Below are 26,353 nucleotides of genomic sequence, written 5' to 3'. Positions count from 1 at the left end.
GCGGCGGGCGCTTGGCGGCGGCTGGCTGCGGCCGGGGATGCCCCAACAGGCGCGATGGCCCCCGCCATGCAGCCGGCCGAGATCCAGTTCGCTCAGCGGCTGGCGTCCCACGAGAAGGGCATCCGGGACCGGGCGGTGAAGAAGCTGCGCCAGTACATCAGCGTGAAGACGCAAAGGGAGACAGGTGGGCGCCTGGCGGTCCGCCGCGCACGTGGCGGCCGGGCCCGGGGGGCCCAGGGTGGGCGGGGACCGCGGGGTCGGGGGTGGGGAGCCGGGCAGAGGGTGTGGGGAGGGGGCCAGCCCAAGGGAGCCGCGGGCGGGGCGGGGAGAGCGTGGGGCACTGACTCGCGCCCCTATCGTGTGCTTCTGCGTGTCCGCTCCCTGCTGCGTCTCGTCCGGTTCTTCGGTTGAGAGACAGCCGCCGGCAGTGTTAGGTGGCGTGCTGAAAGTCGCGGTGAGTAGGGAAGCGGAGAATAGGCCCAGTCTGTCGTACCCCGAGCCTGCACGTGGGATCCCTGGGCTTAGCCTGGTTTATTCTGGTGCTCTCTTCACTGAGTTACTCCTTCCTCTGACCAACACCTTAAGGTGCATGGGTTACAAGAGAGAAGATAGAATCGCTACTCTCGAGGAACTTGTCTCAGTAAATCTAGGGAGGAATATTAAAAGGAAATGAAAACCGAGGAAAGAAGGAGCGGCTCGACATCGGCTGTTCCAGGGAGGCCTCTCCAGGGCGGCATTCGGCAGATCTGAACCCAGGCGGGCGGGAAGAGCTGGAAGATCAGTAAGGGAGAGGGCGACGATGTTGGACGTGAAGTTGGAAAAGTAGGCAGTGGCCAGGTCGCACAAGGCTTTGTAGTATGGGTTCTGACTGCATTGGGGTGCCGTTGAAGGATTCCATTTACCTGATTCAAAATACAATCTGTAAACCCTGGAGGGTATGAACTCCAGTGTGAAATGGAGTTTTTTATTGCACTAAGATAAAGTCTGATTTATTTCTCGCTAGTACTAATATCTGGAGTCTACTTGAAAGAATTTATGTTTCCCCCTGTACTGACGCTCTTAGTTTTATTTTGAAGAGAAATCACAAAAGACTACACAGGAAAAAGAAAGTACAACTTCGTGGGAAGTCTGCTAGGAGGAGTGAAGCCAAACTTCCTGACTTGAATTCTATTAGGCGTCACCCTGACAGGTTTAATTTACTCTCATCCCCTATATGCTAGAGGTTCCTGAACCTAACTTTCTAAGCCATACCTTTACTACTTTCAGCTTAGATAATGCCCTCCTCACCTGGCATCTCCACCTGGATGTCCTCAGACTCCATGCCCAAAATGACTCATTTTCTTCCCCCCACAACCTCGTGTCCTGGTGCTGCTCTGCTGCCTGTGCTCATTCATTTGGGCGCTAGGTCCCATCACCCCGCAGACTCTAGCTGGACACATGATGTTGTCCTGGACTCCTCCTCCTCATCCTCTCCCCTAGCCCTGCATCCAGTATCCTTTGGTTCTACCTGTTTCTTTCCCTGAGTTACTCTGCCCTCACCAGAGGCACCCTTCATCTGCTCTAGATTTCTGTACCTGCTTACTTCCTAACTGATCTCATCTCCCTTTGTGCCCCCTTGAACTTGTGCTCCATGAATAAGTCTGGGCTCATCTTCCTGAAGCAGTTCCATCAGGTCACTGTTTTCCTGGAATTCCAGGTCTGTAGATCGTGATCTGTCCCCCCTGCCTTTCTCTCTCCATCTCAGCCCCGGTATGACAGCTCCACACTGGTTCCTGGTGCACAGTGCGCCAGCTCTCACCTCTCTGCCTTCACTTCCCCTGTTTACTGAAAAGATTCCCAGCTGGATCCAATCCCAGTATTCGCTTCAGCATCACTCGCTCCCAAATGCCTTCCCTCCTGTCTCACCCCATTCCTCTAGGATTCTGAAATACCCAGTGTGTCTCTGTTGTGGCCCTTAGCTACACTGCTTCTTAGTTATCAGCTGATGTATCATTCTTCACCCAAAACAATGTAAGCTTCCATCTGTTCTCTTAGCTGGAAACGGGAGCACATCCAGACGGACGATGCCGGCCTGTGCACGCCGAGAAAGAGAAAACACCAGACGCACTACGCACGGGGCTCAGCCGGCCGGACAGAGCCTGCTGTGCGGGGCCCTTGGGGGAAGAGGCGCAGCGTGTCAAGTGCTGAGGGGCAGGGGGCCCACGGGGTTGCACCAGGGCCCAGGGTGCTGGCTGCTTCATGCCGCCACACCTACATCTTGTTCCCCATCACGTCCGCCTTGCAGGGAGTGCAGGGGCCTTCAGAAAAGCAAGTGTAGAGTGAGTGTCACGGACGGCGCTGATGGCATAGTGCAGACAGGACTTCTACCCCGCCGTGCTCGTCAGAACAGAAACACAGATTGGGGAATAACTTGCCTGACCATGGCATCTCATTGACAGGCTCAGATGTCTGTGTGACTTGTCTCAGGCATGGTAAAGGCAGGCTGAAATTGTACTCACTGTCCGATAGCAATGTAGATAGTGTGATTTTAAAAGCAAATTGAAAACTTTGTAGAACTAAAAGCAACTAAATGTTGCTCTGCTGCTTTGAGTGTTCGTGTTGATCCTTTACCTTCGTAGAATAAAACCGTGGGTTTACTCGGAAGGGCCCACTTGTCCCTGTTCATTCACTCGTGTGCTGAGCACACACGCGGAGCACCTACTGTGTGCTGGGATTTTGCACGCCACTCTTGGGATTGGGAACAGAGCAGTGAGCAAAACATACAAAAGTCTCTGCCTGTTTTGTCCATTCTGCAACCTTAAACATTTAACATCTGCTAAAATTGGGGTAAATTTTTAAATCATCCTTGTGACTTTTGTTTGCACTCTTGCTTTCTTCTGGTGGCACGTGAAATAAACAGTCACATAGCTGATGGTGTCGTAGATTCAATGATGCGAGGGAGGAAGCGAGTTTCTTCATACAGACAGGGTTTGGGGTCTCGACCCAGTAGTTGGAATAACTGGGAGCTGTTGCTGTTTCGTCACAGGTGTGGGTTGGGTCTAACACTTTACGTCTCACCTAAAACGGCTCCTGGGCTGTTTTGTGATGAGAGAGGCTATTGGACTTTTCTCATCTCATGGTTTGTTAGTATTTACTGTTTCCACATCTCACCTTCATGGTAACCTCATTTGTTTTGAAATAACTGAATCTATATTGCTGTAGAAACTTGGTTGTGTTGAGTTTAAGAAACTCAACCTCAAGAAGAAAAGATAAAAGGCAGTCATGGAACAGGACTGCCTCGGCTCTAGAGGTCTTCACCTTCAGGGTTCGGAAAGAAACCAGAAAATGTGCATTTCTCTGTTTTGCTTTAAACGCTTCAACGATGGGTACCTAGATTTTACCAGCTAAATTCGTGGGTGAAAACAAGTGGTTTTTATACATATATTGAAAATAGCTGTTTTTAAAGAGAAAAGAGCTTCCCTGATCTTGGGGAGGGAACAGGAGGTGATCGCACCATAGCCGCCAGCTGAGCAGCGCTTTGCGCTTACAAAGCGCGTCTCACCCCTGCTCGTACTTTGGACCTTAACTGTGGACCCTGCGTGCGTCACAGGTGAGGAGACTGAGGCTCAAGGGGTAGTTGGCGGACCTCTAGTAGTGCACAGCTGGTGACAGCAGACTGGGGCCTAACCAGCACTTTGTTTCCACTCTGCTTTTTTGTTTCACATAGGGTGAAACAAAGTATTTCCATGTCCAGCTCCCTTCTGGCCCGCTGTCCAGGATCTGCTCTCCCCCTGTTACTTTGTCAAAATCGACTTGTTTTCTCTCGCAAAGGCCCCTGCAGCGCGTCACACCGTGCCCTTGCCCGTCACAGGCGTGGGCTCTCCCGAGGCACGTGGGTAGCTCGCGGTATCGCTTGACGTGCTGCCGCACTTGCAGGAACATCTGCAGATGAATATTCACTGTGCTCTTTTTAAGTGAAAAGGTCAGAATACAGAATATGTCAGAATGCAGTGTACTGAGGCTGTGCACACACCACTGCGCGTTTCTATATCACGTGTGAGTGTTGCGGACACGCGCTGGAAAGGTGCACACCAGGCGGGAGCAGTGGTTCTGGTGGGGGGACTGGGGTTTGGGGTGGTGAATAAGGCGCTCTCCGTTGTACCCTCTGATACAGTATGTGAATTGCATGGTTTTTATTACATCTTTATTTTCTTTTTTTAACTGAAGTATAGTTCACAGTGTTCTGTTGGTTTCTGGTGCGCAGCAGCACGTTTCAGTCATACGTATACATATATATGTTCCTTTTCAGATTCTTCTTCATTGCGGGTTACTGCAAGATACTGAATATAGGTCCCTGTGCTACATGGTGGAAACTTGTCATTTATCTCTTTTATATGTACTAGTTAGTATCTGCAAATCTCCAACTCCCAACTTAACCCATTCCCACCCCCTCTCCCCTCTGGTAACCATGAGTTTATTTTCTGTGTCTGTGAGTCTCTGTTTTGTAAATAAGTTCATTTGTGTCTTTTTTTAGATGTCATATATAAGGGATATATGGTATTTTTCTTTCTCTTTCTGGCTTACTTCACTTAGAATGATGATCTCTAGGTCCATCCATGTTGCTGCAAATGGCATTATTTCGTTCCTTTTTATGGCTGAGTAGTGTTCCATTATATAAATATACTATGTCTTCTTTATCCAGTCATCTGTTGATGGACATTTAGGTTGTTTATTGACCATTGTAAGTAGTGCTGCTATGAACACTGAGGTTCGTGTTATCTTTTTTGAATTAAGAGTTCCCTCCAGATATATGCCCAGGAGTGGGATTGCTGGCTCACAGGGTAAGTCTGTTTTTAGTTTTTTGAGGAATCTCCATACTGTTTTCCACAGTGGCTGCACCAAACTACATCCCCACCAGCAGTGTGGGAGGGCTCCCTGTCCTCCACACCCTCTCCAGCGTTTCTTGTCTGTGGACTCTTTAATGACGGCCATTCTGACAGATACGAGGTGATGCCTGCACTTCTCTGATAATTAGCGACATTGAGCGTTTTTTCATATGCCTATTGGTCGTTCATATGTCTTCACTGGAGAATTGCTTGTTTAGGTCTTCTGCCCATTTTCGGATTGGGATTGGGTTGTTTTTTTCTTATTAAATTGTATGAGCTGTTCATATGTTCTGGAAATTAAGCCCTTGTCAGTCTCATCTTTTGCAAATATTTTCTCCCATTCTGTAGGTTGTCTTTGTTTTGCTTCTAGTTTCCTTTGCTGTGCAGAAGCTTGTAAGTTTAACTAAGTCCCATTTGTTAATTTTTGCTTCATTTCTATTACCTGGGTAGACTACCCTAGGAGAACATTGCTAAGATTTATGTCAGAGAATGTTTTGCCTATGTTTTCTTCTCAGAGGTTTATAGTGTCTTGTCTTACGTTTAAGTCTTTAAGCCATAAAAATATATTCTTATTGGTTGGGACTCTTTTGCAGTTGGAACTTGACAGAACATCCAAGCCACACTAGTTTTCAGGGAAAAAAAAAACAAATGCAGGAGCTCCACCAATGGCACCGGACCCTAGCTTTTCTCCATAGCACACTCTGCTCCCCCAGATTGGTTCCGTTTGCTGTCAGGCTGCCCAGCACTTAACAGGGTGACTGAGCACAGGTGCAGGCTGTGTCTTCTCTCCAAGTCTCCTGGGAGAGATCTTGGGTCCTTCCTAAGGCCTGAGGAGGAGGATCTGACCTGCAGTGGGGTGACCCATGCTGCTCTGGTGTGAGCGCGGCTGGCTGCTTCCCTCCATGTAAGTGAGCCCTCCCAGCCCACTGCCTCCCTCCCAGGCCCGGCCTTGAAGGTGTCAGCCCTGGAGGGGACAGCAGTGTAGCTGCTTGGCAAACACGGAACGCCCAGGACCGGGCCTCCTGCAGGAACTAGTGTCTTTTAAATCCTGTTTGCTTCCAAGTTCATCAGTGTTCGTGCTTTTCCGGTTTCATTATTAAAAATTTTCTGAACAATAAAAAGAAGAAAGCAACCCATGATAAAATTTTCGTAGTCTCATGCAGTCCTTTTTTCTTCTTTGTGTTAAGGAATATTTCAAATACACAAAGAGTGCACTCACACATCGGTTGGCCCCTTTCTGCTTCTCCTAGATTTTTGGGAAGCAAATCCGTGGCATCTCATGTCATCTCCCGAGGCCTCAGGATGTATCCTGAAAAGATACAGGCTGTTTTCAACATAACCACAGGACTGTTGTCACATCTTTTAAATTTTTTTCCAATCTATTGAGTTTTTCCCATCATCTCATAAATTATTCATGAAATCAGAATCAGATGAGACCTACCCATTACATTTGGTTGGTATGACTGCTAAGACTCTTAAATTCTGACAGTTCTCACCCAGCTTCTTTTTCTTTGCAAGGTGTCTGTCCTGTAGTTTCCGACATTGGGGGTTTTGCTGACGGCGTCCACGGCCTCATTTGACATGTCCTTCTGTCCCCTGTGCTCCCTGCAGACTGATGTTAGAAGTTGAATTTGCAGCGGTGTCGCTTAGCTTGTCTGTTTCTGTAGGAATAGTCAGCAGGTGGTGCCGTGTTCCTCCTGTCCCATCACTTGTGGCATGTAATGCATAGTTGTTGCCTGCGCGAGTTAACATGGATCAGTGGGTTTGGTGTTGTGAGCCTGATGTATCCATTTCAAAGTTCCTCCATGTTTTTTCATCTGATGTTTTAGCAGACATTGACCATCCTTGCCCAGATCCACGAATTCATTAGTCTTAACAGGGCTGAATATGAACCCAGGTCACCATGACCAAGTTACTGCCCTTGCAACAGCAATTGGCTCGGCTCTGGTGGGACCGATGACTCACAGCATAGTTGTGTGTCTGCGGGAAGATCCCAGTGTGGCTTCTTTGTAACAACTGGGGAGGGAATCCAGTGGGAGTATTGTTTGCCCAACCCCTAAAGGAAATGCACTTTAATAAACTAATTACACTGTAGTTTATGGTGTGTTGGTTTTAAGTTAGAGACTATCACAAAGAATCAAAACGCACCATAATGACACCGTTGGCAGAAGGGTCTTTAGTAACTTGGAAGTCAGTATAATGCTCTAACGCTTATGGCAAGTGCACTAAGTAAACTTCATTCTGTCAAAAGGGGTCCATTTGTCACTTTTTAATTTAATTATCTTTTGGACTATTGAAATCACATTGTTTCCAAATACCGGCTTGTTTACACTCACCTAAGTTATCCTTGGCTACACCAGAAGACTTTTCCTAGTACCTTCTGAGTGAAATCTTCATGAAGACCATTTGTATCATCCATCAGGGCTTGAGGATTCTGTTTGTTCTCCATAGGCTTGGAAACTCCCAAGAGTGTGCACTTACCTGATTTTGTGATTTCTTATGTTACTCCGCAATTGTTGCAAGACACCTGGGGTCGACCCAGGAGGCAAGAGTCTGTGTGCAGCTTGTGGTTAGGTGGTAAAGGGCTCGAATAGTGAGTGGGAGTAAGACTGACCAAAGTGATGCCACTTAAAACAAGACTGTGCTTGCCCAGTAGATGAAAACCGTGACCGGCAGAGAGAGAGGTCGGGGTACAGCCATGTTTGACCTCATAGCAGGATCCTTAAAAGGGTCATCTTTGCAACAACAACAAAAAAAAGATCCCAAAGCTTTCCACTTCCCCTGGGGCCAGTTGTGTGGGACCTGAGCAAGTCCTTCGTCTTCCGTGGATTTGCAATTTTACTTTGCAAGACCAATAGAGATGTTGGTGTGCAGGGTGAGGTGCTAGTTTTAAGTAGGGAGGGGAACTTGTTTTATAAGTGACCACTCTGTCGGTTAACATTTTTGTCGTGGTGGCATTTGTTTCCATGCATTACACAGATGAGGACATGCCACCACCACCCCCGCCCCACAGCTGATAAACCGCTTAACTTATACGTGTTTATTTGGTGACAACAAAACGAATGCTTCGAATTAAAAAAAAAAAAAGACATTTGTGAAGGAAAATGTATGTGGTGTCCCTTTCGCTGCTTGTGTGGCAGTTCTAAGCTTAGGGAACGTGGAGACTAAAATGCGGTCTTTGTGCTGTTTTGCTTTCTAGGGGGTTTCAGCCAAGAAGAACTTCTGAAAATATGGAAAGGGCTCTTCTACTGCATGTGGGTGCAGGACGAACCCCTTCTGCAGGTAACACCAGCTCCCTTTGTCACTTTACTGGATTGGGGGCACAACTGGATGAACAAGACTTGCCTGTGTTATGCTGTATCCCTCCCTGACGCACATAAACAAATTGAAAGTCATTGCTTCAAGGATTCACTTTCTTACCCTCATCCAAATGGAAAGGCGCAGTGTGCCCAGTGCTGTGCATAATTGTCTTTTCAAAAAAGGCTCGTAAATCAGATGTATTATTTCTCTGTCACAGTTTCATAGTTTCCATGGTAGGTTTTACGTGACTTATTTTAATGTTTCTGTTTCATCTTTTATTATCTGTGGTCAAAAATAGCATATCTCTATTCTAAGATCCTGTGCACTCCCCGGGCTCCAGGCCCCCTCTTCTGCGGGTGCCCAGGAAGCTGGGCAGCCACCTTGCTGGGGTCTACACTCTGCAGGGTGAGCAGTGGCCCCAGATCTGATGGCCTCACCCTTCAGGTCAGTGGAAGCTTGGCACAGGTGTACGTGAGCCCCACCACCAACACTAGTTAGGATAATGTTTTAGACTCTTTACAGAGCTTTGTTCTGGTGTGTAGAAGCCAGCCTGCCTTTGCAGGAGTAAGGGGTAAGCCTGTTTTACTTGTCTGGGTTCTAATGTGCAACTTTACCCCTTCCCCCTAAGCCATGTAATAGCTTGCTTTGATTAACTGCCTTTACTCCACTGAACATGTTTTGAGTAGGATAGCAGAGCAAAATATTTTTAAATTACATTCAAAGTAACAACCAACAGCTTTAGTGGAGGAAGAAAACAGATGTACAGGAACACTTTCAAGTCTGGGAGTTCATGTAAGATGGGTGAGAAAGACTGAGTCTAGGTAAAGGCCAAGTTCTTACGTGAGTCACCAGCAGAGTTCTTCTGCTGACCCTCCCCAAGGCAGGTTTCTTCACAGACCCGCAGCTCGGAGTTCTCCCCGCAGGCGGGCCGGTGCATCTCAGCAGGCCGGGCTCTTCGCGTGCAAGTAGGGTGCCCTTAACCTTTGCGTCCTGCCGCCCTGCCTTTGCAGTGTGTCTCTGAGCCAGCCGAGGACAGGACGTCCTGGTCCACACCCGGAGCCTTAACGCTGTGATAGTCCCCACTGTCTGCCCTCTGGCGACTCCCCCTCGCTGGCATCTGTGTTCCCATTATTTGGGGGATTCGGATGGAATCTCAATTTGTTAGAATATATTCTGAAAGCCAAGAAGTGTTGACAGCTAATGTATTTCTTCTGTAGGTCATTTGAACTCATAACTAGAGATACTTATGTAAACATGCAGCTTGAGCAAGTCTCAAAAGCATTTTAACTTGACACGATAGTCCAGTGAAATTGAGAATTTCACACTTGATAAAATCCAGATACTCAAGCACACACTTCTTAGAGGAAGTGACATTGAAAACTGATGGTGCAGGACCCCCACGCCCACCCCCCGGCCCGTGGGGAGAGGCGCAGGCCGTGATGCTGTTTCCCCCTGCTGGTATCACGTAATAACCCCCGTGTTTCTCCCCAACCCCGCCTTTGCAGGAGGAGCTAGCGAACACTATTTCCCAGCTCATCCATGTTGTTAACAACTCAGAGGCCCGTAAGTCCTGGTGTTCTCCTGGCTTTCACAACCTCCCTGCTCGTCAGATTTGGTAACTTGCCTGAGAGATTTAGTCAGTGTTGCTGCTTCTCCTTCCTTCAGAGTTTCCGTTCCCAGTGGGCTAGCGTCACGTGAGCCTGGGCTGCTCATGTGTGATGTCGGGCGACAGACCCGTCCTTTGGGGAAAGCTGTTACATGTAGGTGCTGCCTCTGTGAGAGGTGAATGGAGGGGGTGTCTGGTGGAATGTCACACGTGACGTCTTCAAAGAAACATTTTGAGAAGTAACAGTTCTCCAGAGTTCTCAGATTCTGAGTTAACATGACATTCTTGGAGGCTGTGTGCGAATATGCCAGTGTTTGCAGCAGCCTCTAGGTGCCAGGTTACCCTTCTGAAGACCAGAGCTGTCTGAGGGCGTCGCTGGTAGTAACTGTAAAGTGACCCCATTTACCAAAAAGAATAAACAGGGAGAGGCTGATTGTCTCCAGCTCCTTCAAGCTTTGACTATTTACAAACGAAGAAAAAGCATCTATTTTGCTTAGCACTTCTCAGAACAAAACCATCCTAATGACCTTATCAACCCTCAGTGGTTCTCTAGATTTTAGCAGGGTCCCCGCTGACTAGTAAGGGACAAAATTCTACACGTGGAATTTACAATAGCTTTTCCTATATCAAGAAAGTTATGCAAGAAGAAATAGAGCAGAAAAACAAACTATTTTTGGATGAAAAAGTGCTAATTTCATGGCTCAGAAGAGAAAAACAGACTGTTTTGTTAGCGCCCCCCAGCTGACGCTGAGTGTGGGTCACCCAGGTGTTCATCGGGGTTGACGGCCTTGGGCTGACTGTTAGGAGAGACGGGGGGAAGGGGCCAGCAGCTGCGGCTCAGGGAATCTTTTGATTTTGATAGAAACATGACTTTGCAACAGATAAATCAGAAGGCTCCGGGGAGCGTTCTAGGCGAGCAGTGGAACATGACCAGCCTCCCTGTCGTGATAATGTGCTTTTATTTAAGTGGAACAGAAATTACTGAGCGTACTTAATTATTGACCAAGAACTCTTGAGAACAGTAAATAAATAATCCTGGTTTGTTCCTCTTCCTGACTTTCTTGCTATGTGGTGACGTGTTAACCTGAACCCCAGCATTCAGAGCCCTTTGTTCACTGCAGAGCACCTGTTCATTCAGACCTTTTGGCAAACCATGAACCGAGAGTGGAAGGGCATTGACCAGCTGCGCCTGGACAAGTTCTACATGGTGAGCCCCGGGGGCCTGCCCCCAGCTCGCCTCAGAGCTCGGGGCAGGAAAGAGTGTTGAGCGTCTTAAAAACAATGGAAAGGCTTATTTTTGAAGCAAAGCAAGTTCCAGGCTTGGTGTGACACCTATTATGTGATCATCAGATCGCATTTGAGTATGTGCTCAAAGGTATATGAGTTTCGGCCTCCTTAGTTAACATTTTTTGATTTAGAAGTTAAATGTGATTATTGTGGAAATTTTTTCACTTTTGGGATCCAGGCTCTGTGAGCTTCCCTGGTCTCCCCACTCTGCTGAGCTGAGCCGTGTTTCTCACTTTCCCCTGTGTAACAAATGCTGTCTGTCTCTAGCTGATCCGTCTGGTTCTGAGGCAGTCCTTTGAAGTTCTGAAGCGAAACGGCTGGGAAGAAAGGTTGGTGAACTATTTGGGTTAGGTGTCGGCGGCCCTAAAACCTTTAAGGTGATAGTGTGTTTTCCAAGTCTTTCAGTTAATCAGCAAGTTTGAATTGCCTGATCTGTGCTTTCCACTCTGGGTATTGAGGGCAGAGCATCCTTCCACGTAAAGAACTTAGAATCCAGCAGTCGGCATTTTACACTGGTTTCAGGGATTGCCTTTCTCCTTGTCGAACTGTTCCAGCCTCGCCTTGCCTGTTAAGGAGTCTGAATGTTGCTGTTTTCTGTGGGGGGTGCTGTAGTGACTGGCACCATGTGTCTTGTTTCCTTTAGCCGAATCAAGCTTTTTCTGGACGTCTTGATGAAGGAGATCCTGCGTCCCGAGAGTCAGTCTCCTAACGGAGTGAAGTTCCACTTCATTGACATTTATGTGGATGAACTATCCAAAGTGGGAGGGAAGGAGGTAAGAAGTGGTCAGATGCCCTGCACAGAGAATTCGGTAACGTGAGGAACTGCTTGTGATGCTGAGTTTGTAAAAAGCAGAAGGAAAAAAGGCAGTAGGCAAAGCTGGGGAATAGTGTGACTTTTCTTAAAGCACATGTTCCTGTGTGAACAGACGAAGGCTGGAAAGGAAACGCGTTTTTTAGCCTGCGGGTGGTTATCTGAGTTTGGGATTGGAAGCAATGTTTACTTTTTTCTTTCATAAGTTTTTTTTTTTAATTGAAGGATAGTCAGTTACAATGCGTCTTACAGGTGCTCTGCAATGAACGTGTATGTTTTTAATTTAAGTGCAATGTCATTCTTTTAATTCCTTCCTCTTAGTTTCTGTAGCATCCATATAGATCTGCCCCACAGAGGAGGGCCATGTGCGGGGTCATGGAGCAGAGCGGTGTGGGCTGGGCTGTGCAGTGTCGTCTGGCCCCTGCGCTGAGTGGGTGGAGGACCTTTAGCTCCAGGCTGCAGTGCAGTGGTGTTGGTCTGATAGCTTTTGTGAAAACAGCAGGTGGTTCCCTTTGCAAGGGCACATCAGAAAGGAGAAACTGCTCTCTTCCCCCGCCCCCATATTTTTCTTTCCTGTTTCTAAATTACAGCTCTTGGCAGATCAAAATCTCAAGTTTATTGATCCATTCTGCAAAATCGCCGCCAAGACTAAGGAGTAAGTGATGCACGTGTTTGTTTTTACTGCTTCGTTTGGCACTTAATTGGGTGAGATTATAGGTAGGACATGATGCAAGGTACCTAGTATTACCCAAAGCTAAGAACAGCTCTTTTTTTTTAATGGTGGTACTGGAAGTTGAACCCAGGACCTCATGCATGCTAAGCATGCACTCTACCACTGAGCTGTACCCACACCCCAAAAAAACAACTGAATTCCTAATTCCCATCAGCAAGGCATTTGAAGAACCAAGAGTTTGACTTCCCTAGCGGGTTGGCCCCAGTCATTCCGGGAGTCACAACCCGACCCCCACGCCCAGAGCTCGGTCTGCCATCCCTCCCCCCGCTGCATCACAGGTAGTCAGCTGGCTCCTCGTGGCTGCAGTCGGTTGGTGGGGAGTACGCTGATCACTTCGGCATTGGGTGGGCTGAGACTGGCCGTGCAGGGCCCCCCCCCCCAGCTTCTCACCCTCCGGTCCTGTGGGGGTCGGAGCCCAGGCTGGCTGTCTGACCACGCGCACGCTGTGCTCCCGCCCCCAGCCGCGCGCTGGCGCAGACCATAGCCCGGGCTGTTCTCCACGTCATCGTAGAGCAGTCTCCTCCTGTGCCTGGAGAGGCAGTGGAGGGCCAGAAACCTAAAGGCAGTGATGGTGGCCTCTCTGAGGAAGAGATACCTGAAAATGAGGCGACGTGGAGAAAACCCATCAGTAAAAAGAGAAGAGGTGAGAGGAGTTCCTTGAGTGGTCTTTTTTAGGTGAAGTTCTTGTCAAACCGACCCTTTTTAATGCATGTGTTGGGGTCTCACTGGCCACACCCTAGAATCCATCAGAGGTGGCTCTGCCTGGGCCCCACCCGAGAGAGGAAGCAGGGGAGTGGTTGCTCAAGGCCTGGTCCCAACCAGGGCCCGCGCACATTTCTGTATCTCCCAGTGTCGCAGCACTTTCTTTGAGGGTTTTACTTCCGTTGTCGTTGCTCTGGGGTTTTTGTGGTTTCTCTGTTTCAGCTTTGCTGGTGCGATGTGGACTCGTGTCTGTAAGAGGGCCCGTGCCGGAGAGCCGATTTACAGTTCCGGTGGGGAGCGCTCACGTGCTTCCGGAGCTCTCCTTTCTGATCCCCGAGTTCCTGGGGCTCTTTTTCTTTCCTGTGGGTGTGTAACTCCCGCTGCGGACAGACGTTCTCAGCACCCTTTCACACCCACGGGGATTGTGTGGGGCTTGCATTAGTTTTCACAAAGTAACAGCCAGCGAAAATTTAATTTTTAAAAAATTTTTAAAGCAGGACACAAATCTCTGTAGAAGGTGCCTGATTTGTTTTAAACATTTATGTTTAGACATGGTGTGTATGTGTCTGGAAGGATGTGTACCAAGATGGTGATGGTGAGCCCCGTGTGGCAAAACTGTGGGTGGTTTCTATTATCTTTGTACTTTTCTAAGTTTTCTACAATGATCATATATTTTTAGTCAGGAAAAAAACAAACCTTTAAAAAAGAAAAGAAGAAATGTTCTAATTTTAAATTCAACGTGGGGACAGAATTAACTAACTGGCCCTGAGCAGATTCTGCGTTGTCTCTGTCTAAGCTGGAGGCATCCCCACTTTCCACGGGCGCCTCTGGAGACCCTCTCCTGGTGTCGTCTGCCAGGTGCTCGCAGGGGGCCCTCTGTCTCCTCCACGCCCTGCCCTGAGGCCACACTGCTGAGGGGCTGATAGATTCCAGAAACAGTACACCTTGAAGAAGCTGAGAGATTTCATTAGTGGCTGTGTTTTAATGTTTGAATTATTTTCATGTTAAAATCAGCTTGTTGTGTTTCCCGAGGCGGCCACGCGGTGTCAGTGCACTGCTGCACAGCGCTCACCGCGGCCCAGACCCACTGAAACCACTGGCCGAGCCCCTAACCCGGGAGTTCCCCCGACCACCTCTGCTGCACTCCACGGCAGGGGTTTGGTCTGGGGTAATCAAGAGGCAACATGTGCAATTTCTCTCAGGTTTTTTTTTTTAATGTCTAGAGGCTGAAAAACCAAAACATCTTTGGGAAATTCTAAATGTATTTGCAGGGTTTTCTCTGTAAACGGATGCTCTTTTTTTCCCTGAGACACTTAATTGGACAGTAGCTCGTTTGAGAGTAGCCATTGCTGTGTATTTGAAGAATTGTGTCTGTGGCTGTTTTGATAGCCCCGTGCAAATATCACCCCAAAAAAGAGGGAGCCAGCGATGAGGGTGCCGCGGCCGGTGGAGGAAGCGGGGAGGACGGCGGGCTGCCCCTCCAGGTTGGTGGCTCTTGTTACCTTTCATAGATGCGGGTTTGCTGTGGGGCCGCCTGGCTACTTGGGAACTGGGGTCAGAGCTAAGTAAGGCCCAGGTCTAATGTGTGAGGTTCTTTTTAAATCCCTTTGGTCACTGATGTCACTTCCTATAATGCGCTTATTGGAGACAAATTTAAATAGAATGAAGCTTTGAAAGGTATCAGTCCTTACTGGCGTGAGTTGCTAAGATCTGCCCTGTCCCTCCAGCGAAGCCAGCTCGCTGGTGGTTTTCAAATAAAGAACGTTTACTGTGTTACCAGGTGCAAACTGACAGAAAAGCACACCCAGGTACAGTTTATGTGGTGCGTTTACCGCAGCTCTCTCTTAGGGAAGAATAAATAGAGCAAATAGAGACTAGCTTCTCCCAAGAATAAATAGAAGGACTTTTCCAAAGCTATCGCTCAGGCCCTGGGTTGGCAAGCCTCGGCGCGTGCGGGCTAGACCAGCCTGTAGCTGAGGGCGTCCAGGACCCCGTGCTGCGGGGTGTCTGTCGCCAGGGCGTGTGAAGTCCCAGGTCCGGCAGTGGCGCCATGCTGGGGCCGGCCTTTGGTTTCTCTCCTCGCACAGTTTGACTACAAGGCCGTTGCTGAGCGACTCCTGGGAATCACCACCAGGAAGCACATCCCTCCCTTCAACAGGAAGCGCCTCTGCAGACTCATCAGGAAGTAAGTGCGGGGAGGAGGCTGCACCTGGTCGTGGTCCGCGTTCAGGGCCAGCCCCCTGCTTCCCTCAGCATGAGACAGGCTGTCGCCGTGCGGACCTGTCTTCTTGGTCTTTCAGTGTTTCCTGCCCACAGTCTCGGGACTCACGCCAGGCAACCTGCAAGAGTCCGTGCGAACGGCCCCTCGAGGCCCTGCCCCTCGAGCTCCGCTCTGCAGGTGCCGCTCAAGTCGCAGGCTCCGCTGTCCGTGAGGCGGGGGAAGGGCGTCTGTGGGCAACAGTCTCCAGTCCACAGACCTGAGGCGCTGCGGCGTGGCCATGCTGTTCGGTGCTGTCTCTTGGCACGGGGTTGACATAGACAGCCCTTCGGTCCTACCCCCTGTCCCCAGTGTGTCCACCCCAAGTGCGGGCCTTCACGCCATCCCGACCGACGGGCAGTTCACCGCAGAGCCCTGGGCTCGCTGTGCCCGGTGACACGTAGCAGCTCAGTTTGACCGCAGTCTGAGCAGGCACCGTCCTGAGCACTTGACATGAATTATTTCATGTCTGTAATTTCTCCATTTTACAAATGGGTCACGTGGCGCACAGGGAATGTAACGGGCTGCCTGGGGTTGCGGCTTCCGGACACGGAGCAGCACTCAGGCCCGTGTGCTCCCCCGTCCTGCCCTGCGGGCCCCGCACCTCCCCACGCAGACCGCCTGCACCCCCCTTGTTCCGACATCCCACAGTGTATGGCGCAGGACACTCTGGGCTTGTCTCCACTTGGCGAGCGGAGACCTGAATGTAAGTAGAGGCCTGAGCTCCTTCAGTCTGAGGAATAAAAAGAAATTTCGGCTTCTTCGGTTGTATTCGGGTGCGCCGAGACGGACTCTACGTCACCACGTCGTCAGGGATGCTGTGCCACTTGAGGGTGGGTTTGTCCTTCATTTGTGGCCTTCGCATCACACCACCTCTTCAGCCTGCTCTTCGAGAAGAAAGGAACGTGAACTAACAAACTCCCAATACCAGCTTGCATTTTAAAAGTTCAGTGCACGTGTTTGTAGGAGACAGAAAGACGTGGTTTCTTTAGGACACCTTTGTTCTCTTTTTCAGATTCCAAGATCTGTCTGAAGGTGAGGAAAATCAGGACTGTAACTGGTGATGTTACGTGAGCATGGACCCCACTGAGGGCATTTATGCCAAATATTGACAAACAGGATTGGAAGACGTTCATTGAAAGCATTAGAAATAGTGAAAGCCCATCAGTCCCACCACCAGCTGCTCAGCTGAGCGGGAGCCTCGCAAGAACATGGGGTCCCACCTTCTCCAGGCCACCCACCCCCGCCCTGCCCCCGGGACCAAGGCTGAGCCAGACGGGGCCTCTCCCCGCCAGTGCCAAGACGGGGATAAACTCCGGGGACAGGGAGTTGACAGGAGGATTCCTTCCACCCTGGGAAGGATCCGTTGTGATCCTTCACAAAGAAGGAGGGTTGATGTCTCAGAGTCCCTTTCACTTGCTGTTGGGATCAGTTGTCCCCCTGGGGAGCTGCTGCCCATAAGCTTGGTTACATGTGACCGAGTAGGTGAATCCACTGCTCCCCCACCCTCCCTTGTGCTCCTGGGGTGCTTGAAATGCGGAGAGCACCCAGACCTCACTGGACGGTGGGAATGGCGTGGCCGAGCCCCCGGGGTGAGCTGTAGAGGTGCCACCCAAGGTCTGCATGTCTGTCCCCACCTCGGACGAGGAAGCCACTGGCCTTTAGGTCCATAGTTCCTGTTCAGCAGCCTTCAGGATTGGGTTGGAGAAGCCATGAGGCCCAGCAATGTGGTGGAAGTCAGCGCTAAAACCTGCCTGCATGCAGGGGGCGGGCTTGTGATCCCGGACACAGCTGTGAAGGGCCTGAGAGCTGACCACATGCTTTGGTGTCCAGCAGGCAGTATCTCTCAACTCAGTTTTGCTGAGGACACATCTGCTGACAAAGATGACCAGGCCCTTAGTCAAGGAAGGTGTAAGAAAAAAGGAAAGAAACCTGTGGAGAAAGCGGGCGTGGAAGGAGAGGGAGGTGAGCCTCTGTGTCCGTGTGGGGAGCCAGTCAGGGGGCGGGCGTCTCTTCTCATCTTCCCGGATCATCAAGGAGCAGAAGCCTCCGCTCTGAGCTGCTGAGACGTGATGAGGCTTGCCAGGGGTTGGCTACTTTCTGTGGACCCACATTCCAGCCTTCCTAACCTGAAAACATTTTTTCACTCCTGGTGGCATCTTTGGGGGCAGTGGGTGAGGACGTGCAGGGTGCTGGAAAAACACTGCCCTTCGGGACATTTGTTTTATTACTGCCCTGGATCTGAGCCTGGAAATTACTAGGAATCTGAAGACTATTTCAGGTCCTTTTATATCAAAATAGGCTTTAGGAAGGTTTCCAGTCACAGTGGGGGGGCCAGATGAGGGAGCCTGTAGGGTTCCAGTGCGCGGAGGAGGGTCAGAGCCTCCCGGCAGGAGGCAGAGGCTGCGTCTGCCCTCACGCTGCCCCAGAGTTCCCGGCCAGGCCCGGCCTGCTGCCTTGGCGCTGGGGTGCATGTTGATGGGTTTACATGTTTTCCTAGGAGCCAGGTTCTTTCCTGCTGAGGAAGAGGAGAGTGAAGGTGGGATTCCGAAGAGAAAGAGGAAAAAGAAGAAGAAGAACCACCTGCGGCCTGAACACTTAGGGGCCGGTGGTGAGGCCACGTGCCCAGAGCAGAATGGGAGTGGTGAGCCAGGGGCCCGGCCGGGAAGCGCCCAGAAGATGAGCCTGGCAGAGCTGGGGGCAGTGGCCGCACCTGGCGCCCAGGAGCGCAGTGGCTCAGAGCAGCTCTCCGTACACAGCAGGAGGAAACGACCAAGGAAGAGGAGGCTGGGGGTCCAGGTGGAGAGCGCCAGGTCGGCAGCGTCTCCTGAGGAGGGCTTGCCTCCAGGCGGTCCTGTTCAGGGACCAGCCCCCAGAGCCTCCCTGGCCAGTGGCGCCCCAGTCCTGAAGAGGAAGCGGACGCTCGGGGCTCCCCTGGTCAACGGCACTGTCCCCCCCACGCTAGCCTGGCCCCTGCCCCGGAGGGAGGGACCTCCAGCCAGCCCAGCAGATGGAGAGGACTGCCCTGCCGCCCCACCCCAGGGCGGGAAACCGAAGAAAAAGAAGGGGGTGCCTAGCAGACTTGAATGCTGCAACCCGTCCACACAGAAAACCACCATCCTGAAAAAGAGGAAGAAGATGAAAGAGATGTCGAACTTGGAGCACAGAGGAGCCAGGCTCATCCAGGCTCTGGTGAGGCGGCCAGGCCGGGGCAGGGGTGCAGGGCCCTGGATGGGGCGGGCCGGGGCGCAGTCAGACCCCTGGGCCGGGGAGCCAGCAGTGCTCGTAACACCCTGCATCAGCGGTTACACAGTGGCCCATCTCAGCAGCTTGCTCCCCTCTGCTTCCTCCTCCCCCCACCTCCCCTCCCCTCCCCCCACACCGGGCTACTCGCGCTGCAGAAGGAAGGAAGGAAGGGCCAGCATCGAGCTGGGAGAGGTGTCCCCATGGCCACACAGCCAGATGTGTGTCTCCATCAAACGCTGGTCTTGTCTTTCCTCTCCGACTCATCGCCATCCTGGGCCCCCCCTGGCAGAAGCAGCAGCCCCAGATTCTCTTACCTCACTTACCTTTTTAACAAAAAGTTTTTTTCCACTTGGATCTCTAGAGCCAGATGTAAACCAGGAACTGGACTCTGAATCTGCATTTCTGAGTGTCCCCTCTGGACAGGCTGTGCGTTTGTGCGGGTGGGGGGCAGACACAGTTTCCCTGGCTCTCCATGGCTGCTTCTGCCCCTCCTGGCAGAGTTGAGTAGGGGGTTCTGCAGAGCTGGGCGTCTGCTCCCTGGCCCCCCCCACGGCATGGCCCTGACCCTGCCCACGCGTCTGCGTCCCCTGCTTGGCAGTGGTTACGACGCAGAGGCCTTTGTTTACAGAGCTCGTGGGGACCTGGTGAAACGCTGGTCCGGGCCTCATGGTGCAGGAGCCCTGGGTGGGGAGGCGAGTCACTGATGGTCAGTAGAAGGTCCGTCTGGGGATGCAAGCCTCCGTGGGGGCTCAGGGAGCCTCATCTGCGGCCCTCCCTGCCCTCCGCATGCCCTGTGTCACCGTCCTCGGCTCTGCAGCCTCTGCCCTTCAATCGCTGTTCACTTGACACTTTCTTCAGCAAGAGCATGGAGATGTTTCCTCCTCCATGTCTCATTCCTCAAGCCTCCTGGGGAGGGTTGGAGAGGCTGCTAAGTGAGTCACAGGGTTGAGGGAGGTTTTCCTTGCGAAGGGGCGGCAGGGCGTTCCGTGTCTGTGGCACCGTGGGGTCTGCAGGGGCCGCCGCTTCACGGGGCTCCCAGGGCCCTGAGGCCCCAGGACTGGCACGAGGTCTGCTGTGGGTGGTGGTCCGCTGTAAAACCCCCAGCGAACGTCCTTCATCCGCCCATCACGGGCCTGCAGAACTGATAGCATCATGCTGGCTCTTCCTGCCAGGCTTTCCATGGACAGTGTTGTCTTTGATCAGAAATGAGAAAGTGAGTCATTACTTAATAGGTGGCCTTTGAAAGGCAGAAATTTTCAGAACATGGGTGTAAGTCCGTAGATGAGTGAAAATGGGTTCTTGTGGCTGAGCAGCCGGGAGACTTCCAGCCCTCGGCAGGGTGCCAGTGTGCAGAGTGGGGTTTGTGCGCAAGGTCTGCACACAGTGTGCACCCACCTGGTACAAGAGAAGGGGGAGGGGTCTGAGATGCTCCAAGTCCTGTCTCCCACCCCTGTGCTGTCAGCTTCTGTGTGCAAGTGGCCCCACCCTCTCGCCCCTCCTCCCAGGGGAGCAGTGGGGCGCTCAGCCCTTTGAAGAAGAAGCTGAGAACAGAGAAGGACTTCGTGAAGTTCGACGCCTCCTTCTGCCCAAAGCCCCTGTTCTTCAGGAAGGCCAAGGGCAGCACTGCCACCACCTCGCCGGGCGCCCCCCTGCAGGTACCCACCTGGCCACCAGCTGTCCCTCTGCTTGCCGTCCCTCCGCAGCTGCCCCACGCCCAGATGGTGGGCTCTGCTGCCCTCCTGACCCACCCCGCTTGCAGCCGTCTTTTCAACTCTGCTACTGTCCACGGCATGCGGGTCCCTGTTCCGGGAGCGGGGTCAGCTCTGAGGTACGGTCCATAACACCATTCTGCGTCAGGAGGACTGGGGTGCCGCGTCCTCGAATTCACGAGGCGAGCAGTCAGAGAGCCAGGTGCAGTGGTGGGAGAGGGCTGTCACCGTGCCCGGGGGATCGCGCAGGGTCCAGGAAGGGAGGTTGGCTCTGCCAGGCATGCTGGGAGGTGGTGCAGGTGCAGGCCGGGCCATGGGATGTGCATCCCGTTTGCCTCTGGGAGACCGAGGTCCTGGTGGAGCCGCACGGGGCAGACGCCTGCTGTGGTGGCGGGCGTGCCTGGGCTGGCCCTGCAGGGACGCCCACAGCAAGTGGGCGTGTAAGTGGCCTGAAGACATTTAGGGAGATTTGTTAAATGACTCAGGGCTTGCACAGGTCACATTCCTCTCGTGAAGTGTTGATGTTAAAGCAAAAAGCAATACCAGGTAGAACTGTGGGGTTCCCGCAGAAACTTGAGATTCGAAGAAGGAATTTGATAAAGTTCTTCATCGTGCAGAGTGGGTCCACTTCCAGGAATCTGCTAAATGGGAACAGTTACTTAATTTTTGATGAGTTGTTGGAATATGCAAGTCAGTTTTGAGTCCTTGTGCACAAAAAGTTGGAAGTGCTTGTCCACTGCCCACAGGAGGGAGTCGGGCTCCGGTACCGGGTTTTGGTCCACTGTGCTCACCAGGTGGGAGCCTCTCGTGCTCCGGCGGTGGGCTGTGTCCTGTTTCAGACCCCATCAGTTTGCTCTGCTTTCGTCCCAGGCGAGGCAGCTTCCTGCCAGGCCTGGCGGAGCTGCTACACAGGCTGGCGGCACCAGGCGTCCTTGGGGACACCTCGGCTGTCACTTTAGTCCTTCTGTTGTTTCTCTTCTGCAGGCGAGCAGAACACCATCCAGCTCCAAGAAGGTGACCTTTGGGTTGAGCAGGAACATGACTGCGGGTGAGTGCAGGTCTGCTCCTCGAGGCAGTGGGGTCCACTCTGTGGAAGAGGGCCTGGGCTGTCTGGTGGGAGCGGGGGTGCAGCGGGCAGGAGGCGGCGGTTTTCTGGAAGGAGGGCTCTGGTAGAGGACGCCAAGAGACGCCGCCTTCCAGGCTGCTGGCCCGGATTCCAAAGCCGTGTTGGCTTGGGACTAAGGGTCTGTCAGCTGCAGCTGCCTCCGCTGAGATTTGCAGCCTCCCTGGCCAAGAGAAGGGAAAGGGGGACGCTCTTTTTCTTTTTTTTTTCCCCCTTGATGGTGGCACCGGGGATGGAACCCAGGACCTCATGCATGCCGAGCACTCGCTCTGCCACTGAGCTGTGCCCCCCACCTAGGACACTCTATCTTACTGCTTTTAATACTGTTGCAATTCACTTGTTTTGTTTTGTTTTTTGAAAGGAAACCAAACTTTCTAGAAGTACGTAATGAGTTTAGGACTGGCTCATTTTAGGGACCAAAAGGAAACGTGTCTGTGTGTGTGTGTGCCTGTGTGTGTGCGGTGGGCCAGGGCCCTCTGGGAGGACCTGAGAAGCTCTTGTCTTTAGAGCTGGAGAAAATGGGAGGAACAGATCTGCCAGGAAGGAAAGGCTCCTCCTGCAACGGTTTAAACCTAGGGTTCATCCGAGACCCAAACACGGGGTTCACTGGGCATGTGTTTCATCACTACCCCCACCCCTAAGAGTGCCTCCTCGGGACCTGACCCGCTGGTGTCTGTGGGGGGAAGTAGCCTTGCTAGTGAGTTCCATTTTCTCCCAAAGCTCTCAGGCGCTCTCTGCGGGGCCTGGTGCAGGGTCCTGCCCTGCTGGGAGGGAGCGTCCTGGCCCTCAGGGCCTGCGGGAGCGGGACTGGTGGCAGGACAGAGGCATCGCACCCTGTTGATGTGTGCCTTGCTTTCACCTGGGGCAGAATTCAAGAAGACAGACAAGAGTATCCTGGTCAGCCCCACAGGCCCCTCCCGGGTGGCCTTCAACCCCGAGCAGAGGCCCCTCCACGGGGTCCTGAAGACCCCCACGAGCTCGCCAGCCAGCACCCCCCTGGGGACCAAGAAGCCACTGACTGCCACGCCAAAGAGAAGGCCGACGGCTGTGGACTTCATCTGATAGTAGCAGAGTCCTTTTAAAGACTGCGTTTGCACAGGATGTTCTATAAATTGTAACGTTTAAAAGATGGGGCCTTTTTATTGTTTTGTAAATTCCCATGAATTGTCCATGTGGCTCTGAGTGTGAGCTCTGGCACTTCTGTGGCCCTGGCCCTTCCAGCAGGGGCTGCGGGCATTGGGTGAAGCCTTTGCTGCCCACGTCGTCCGTGCCGGAGCCCCTGGGGGTCCACGGCGGTGGGTCCCTCCAGTGCCCCCACTGGTGTGGTGGCTGGGCGCTCAGACGGGGTCGCACCGTTGGCTCCCAGCATCCGGGCTTCCCCGCCAGCCGCCGGCGTGTGCAGCGCTGCTGGGCTGGGCCCGGGCTGCCCTGCTGGGCTAGTTTTCTGGGTGGTTTTAGTCTAATGGTCTTTCTCCTTTTAAAAGGTGCGCAGGGCCTCGTTCCCACGCCTGTGGGTATTTGGCATCTTACAAGATGAGTCTGGTCACCACATCAGCAGTGCCGCACTTTCTCTGTGTGCACTCAGTGGGGGTGACCCTGTGAGGGGGCAGGAGAGACACACCTCTGCCCTGGGGGCGCCTCCTCCCTCCACCTCGGCCCGGTCTCCTGCCCCGGCCTCCTCCCTTGGGCCAGCCCAGGGCGCCCTCAGCGGTGACAGCCGGCACCCCCTCGCTCTCAGCCTGGCCGGCACGCCCGCTTCCAGGCCCTTGTGCTCGGTTACTCTTGTAAAAAGTGTCTGAGCCCCAACCGGAGTGGCTGGCGGCCCCAGGAGCAGCTTTCCCACCCCTGACCCGGACTCTGGCTGCGGAGGCAGGGCAGTGCTGCCTGACACCTGCATGCCCGCCGGAAGCGGGAGACAGCAGCGGCCGCCGAGAGCTGTCTGCGCTTATTTCTTTGTTCATAGCTACCATTTTTTCGAACATTGACACTTGTACTTACAGATTTTTATAGAGTTATAATTTTAGTTAATTAATAGAATTGGGGGTGGGAAAGGCCCAGACGTCAGTTGGAGGAGCAGAGGCGCGGCATGGAGCACGCGGTGCGCGAGGAGCCGCAGCCCCAGCCCCGCCCTGCCCCCCGGGCACGCCGCCTCCCTGCCTCCGTCTTGAGTTTACAGGCTGACAGGTTGCAGCCTGGGAGGGGGCAGGGGCGGCATCTTCGGGGGAGGACGTGGCTTCTCTTGGCTCAGGGGATCCCGGGGAATCTCGGGCCTCCAGGAAGTGACAGCTGCCTCCCACCCACCTCCCCACGCAGGAACCCCGCTTTCTCGCCAAAACGCCGGGCCAGTCGCCTTCGCTTCCCCAGTAAAGGACCCCAGCATTGCCTCGGTCGTCCTAGCCACAACTGGGGGAGACGGGGAGGCCCACTGGAGTCGCAGGGCTGCGTTGATTTGGCTTTGGTTTCCTTCGTCACGTGACCAGGGTGGAGCCCTCCCTCTGCAAAGACTGTTGTTGATAACTTTGTGGGTCAGATGGGCTGGCCTTCCGGGGGCCCTGGTGGGAAGGAGGAAGTGTGAACTTTGCTCTTTGCCTGCTCTATAATTAAGTTTTGTTGTAATTAGGCCATGAAAAGAGCCAACACTGCTGTTAGCTGCTGTGCCTGAGCGGCCCTGTCTTGCGCACGCCAGCCTTGCTGGGGTGGCTGCGTGGTTTTCGGCGCGCTGCGCTTGACGTAATGCTTTAAATCACATCGAAACCGACACTGACGGTGTGAAAGGTGAGATTTGGAAAGTCATATATTTTTAACTTTCTGTTTAAAGAAGAAAGCGTCATTATCCTTGGTCAAATTATTTTTCTAATACTTTTTATTTCAGCTTTAAAGAGGGTCCTCTAGCCAAATGGGCCACGTAATCCAGTGATGTTAAGATGTCCTAGCAGGACACCCAAAGGCAAAAGAGGCGTGTCTGTTCAGGTTCGTGCAGGAGCGCCTTCGCTCTGGCTGAGGCACCAGGGGAGCGCCCTGCCTGTGGGCCGGGGCCTCGGCGTGGCAGTGTGCCTTGGACTCCATCTGCCCTCTAAATCTGTCCTAACTTACCCCATTTTGTGGGTGAGAACAGTAGGTTTACTGTGGTTCATTTTTAATGCCTACATTTTGGCAACAAGAGAAGGGAAAACAAAAACAATTTTTTAAAATTCTTACTCCGTGTACTCACCAGAGCGTCACATGAGCAGAATGTATTTAGACGACTGGTTTTCTATTTGATGCATGTTATTTTCCTAAATGAAATCGCCAGAGGGACTTGGCAGTTTCCCAAAAAAGGAAATAATTTAAATATTTAAATTAATGCTGGTGATCTCACAGTATTTTTTAAGATGGCCGTCTCCCCCTGTGCCCCATCGGACCGATCGGTTTTGTACAATTTGTACCACACTTTACAAATGTACTGTCCTTTCTAAATTTTACTGCACCGTGAGCACAGAGTACAAAAAAGGCGGGGGCAGTCCCGGTGTCGGAGAGAAGATGAAATCGAATCCGTTGTTTGACTTGTGTGTGTGTGTTCTCTGAATTTTCCTGACTCTGACAAGGGCTGTCTGTCCACAATCAACTCATGTTCATGTCTGCAGGGTTCATCAGCATGTGTCAAAGCCAAGTCCAGTAATAAATCCATCCTTGCCCTCAGATCTGTGTTTGATTCTGACCGTCGGGATGCGCATAACCTGCCTCCCTGGGAACTGCTATGAAGCAGCAGGTGAGGGTGTCAGGTCGGTGGTTAGTGTTTGAGAGCCGGAGTCTGGGGCACCTGCCCTGTTGTGCGGCCACTGCCAGAGCCGGTGACGGGGGTGCTGGGCACATCTTCCTCTGCGGCTGCTCACGGATGCTCCCGCTTCTCCATGTCTTTGAGGATGGGCGGGGGCCCCGGGCTCCACCCCAGAGAAGTGTTCCCCACTGGGGACCCCCTCCTGCTGGTGATCTCACAGTACTTTGTAAGATGGCCGTCTCCCCCTGTGCCCCATTGGACTGATCGGTTTTGTACAATTTGTACCACACTTTACAAATGTACTGTCCTTTCTAACTTTTACTGCACCGTGAGCACAGAGTATTAAAAAGGTGGGGGCAAATGGACCCCCTCCTGTTACCCAGCCTGGCCCGCCCGGCCGGCCGTGGGGCAGGCAGAACACAGCCTTTGTGCCCTTCGCTTTGATGTTCCCTGAGCAAACCCTGTTGTGCTTTGGATCCCACACAGGGTCACTTAACTCATAAAGTAATACCTAGAATCCAGGAAGGCGCCCCCTGCACGTGTCCTGCCCTCACCCCAGTCCCAGCTGCAGGACCCCGAGGCTTTGGTCACGTGACACTGCCTTTGCTCACCCCTCCCTGCAGCAAGGGGCGCACTTCCAGGTCAGTCTCTTGCTGTTCTAGGCAGAGCTCAGGTGTCAGCTGAGGAGTCCAGTCTGCAGCTCCCTGAGGTGCATGCAGGTTCCCAGCAGGGTCTGTTCTCGGGGACACCCGGGCTCCGCTGTTCGCCTTTGCCCGGTTCTTGTTCCCCGTTCCTTCCCCCGATGTGGGGCACGAGGCCTCGTCCTGCCCCCCTGCCCCAAGACACTGCAGGCATCGGGAACAGAACTGTTCCTGAAGGTTTAGGGTTAGGGGCAGGGCCCGGTCACCCCCAACAATCTAAAGTCACGCTGGAAACACGTCATTTTTCGGAGTGGGG

At 52.5% G+C, this 26,353-nt stretch overlaps 1 protein-coding gene across 5 annotated transcripts; it reads left to right on the top strand.

The window, feature by feature from the left end:
- Positions 1 to 20: 20 nt before the first annotated feature.
- On the top strand, positions 21 to 25,317 carry RRP1B (ribosomal RNA processing 1B). 5 transcript variants are annotated; one of them, XR_004325839.1, is made up of 17 exons: positions 21 to 184; positions 8,065 to 8,147; positions 9,671 to 9,728; positions 10,893 to 10,978; positions 11,326 to 11,387; positions 11,702 to 11,831; positions 12,460 to 12,524; positions 13,064 to 13,245; positions 14,694 to 14,788; positions 15,392 to 15,489; positions 16,577 to 16,596; positions 17,395 to 17,526; positions 18,062 to 18,753; positions 20,313 to 20,462; positions 21,501 to 21,564; positions 22,508 to 24,414; positions 24,512 to 25,317. XR_004325839.1 is itself a non-coding variant. In XM_032496605.1 (16 exons), the coding sequence occupies exons 1-16, from the start codon at positions 55 to 57 to the stop codon at positions 22,699 to 22,701; spliced, it is 2,238 nt and encodes a 745-aa protein (XP_032352496.1). In that variant the 5' UTR covers positions 21 to 54; the 3' UTR covers positions 22,702 to 25,317. The 5 variants fall into 5 exon arrangements, 4 of the variants coding, with proteins under 4 accessions (XP_032352496.1, XP_032352387.1, XP_032352568.1 ...); XM_032496605.1 differs by having other exon boundaries at positions 17,398 to 17,526; positions 22,508 to 25,317; XM_032496496.1 differs by having other exon boundaries at positions 22,508 to 25,317.
- Positions 25,318 to 26,353: the final 1,036 nt, after the last annotated feature.

The sequence above is a fragment of the Camelus ferus genome, chromosome 1 (assembly GCF_009834535.1).
Source record: "Camelus ferus isolate YT-003-E chromosome 1, BCGSAC_Cfer_1.0, whole genome shotgun sequence".
Lineage (NCBI taxonomy): Eukaryota > Metazoa > Chordata > Mammalia > Artiodactyla > Camelidae > Camelus > Camelus ferus.
The sequence above is the reverse complement of the archived record's forward strand: the minus strand, read 5'-3'. Positions and strand labels throughout refer to the sequence as shown.

Coding starts and splice junctions, on each gene's coding strand:
- RRP1B (XM_032496496.1), top strand. CDS start 55: ATGGCCCCCGCCATGCAGCCGGCCGAGATCCAGTTCGCTCAGCGGCTG. Junction 14,789..15,391: donor ACGGCGGGCTGCCCCTCCAG/GTTGGTGGCTCT, acceptor CTCCTCGCACAG/TTTGACTACAAGGCCGTTGC. Junction 18,754..20,312: donor CCAGGCTCATCCAGGCTCTG/GTGAGGCGGCCA, acceptor CCCTCCTCCCAG/GGGAGCAGTGGGGCGCTCAG.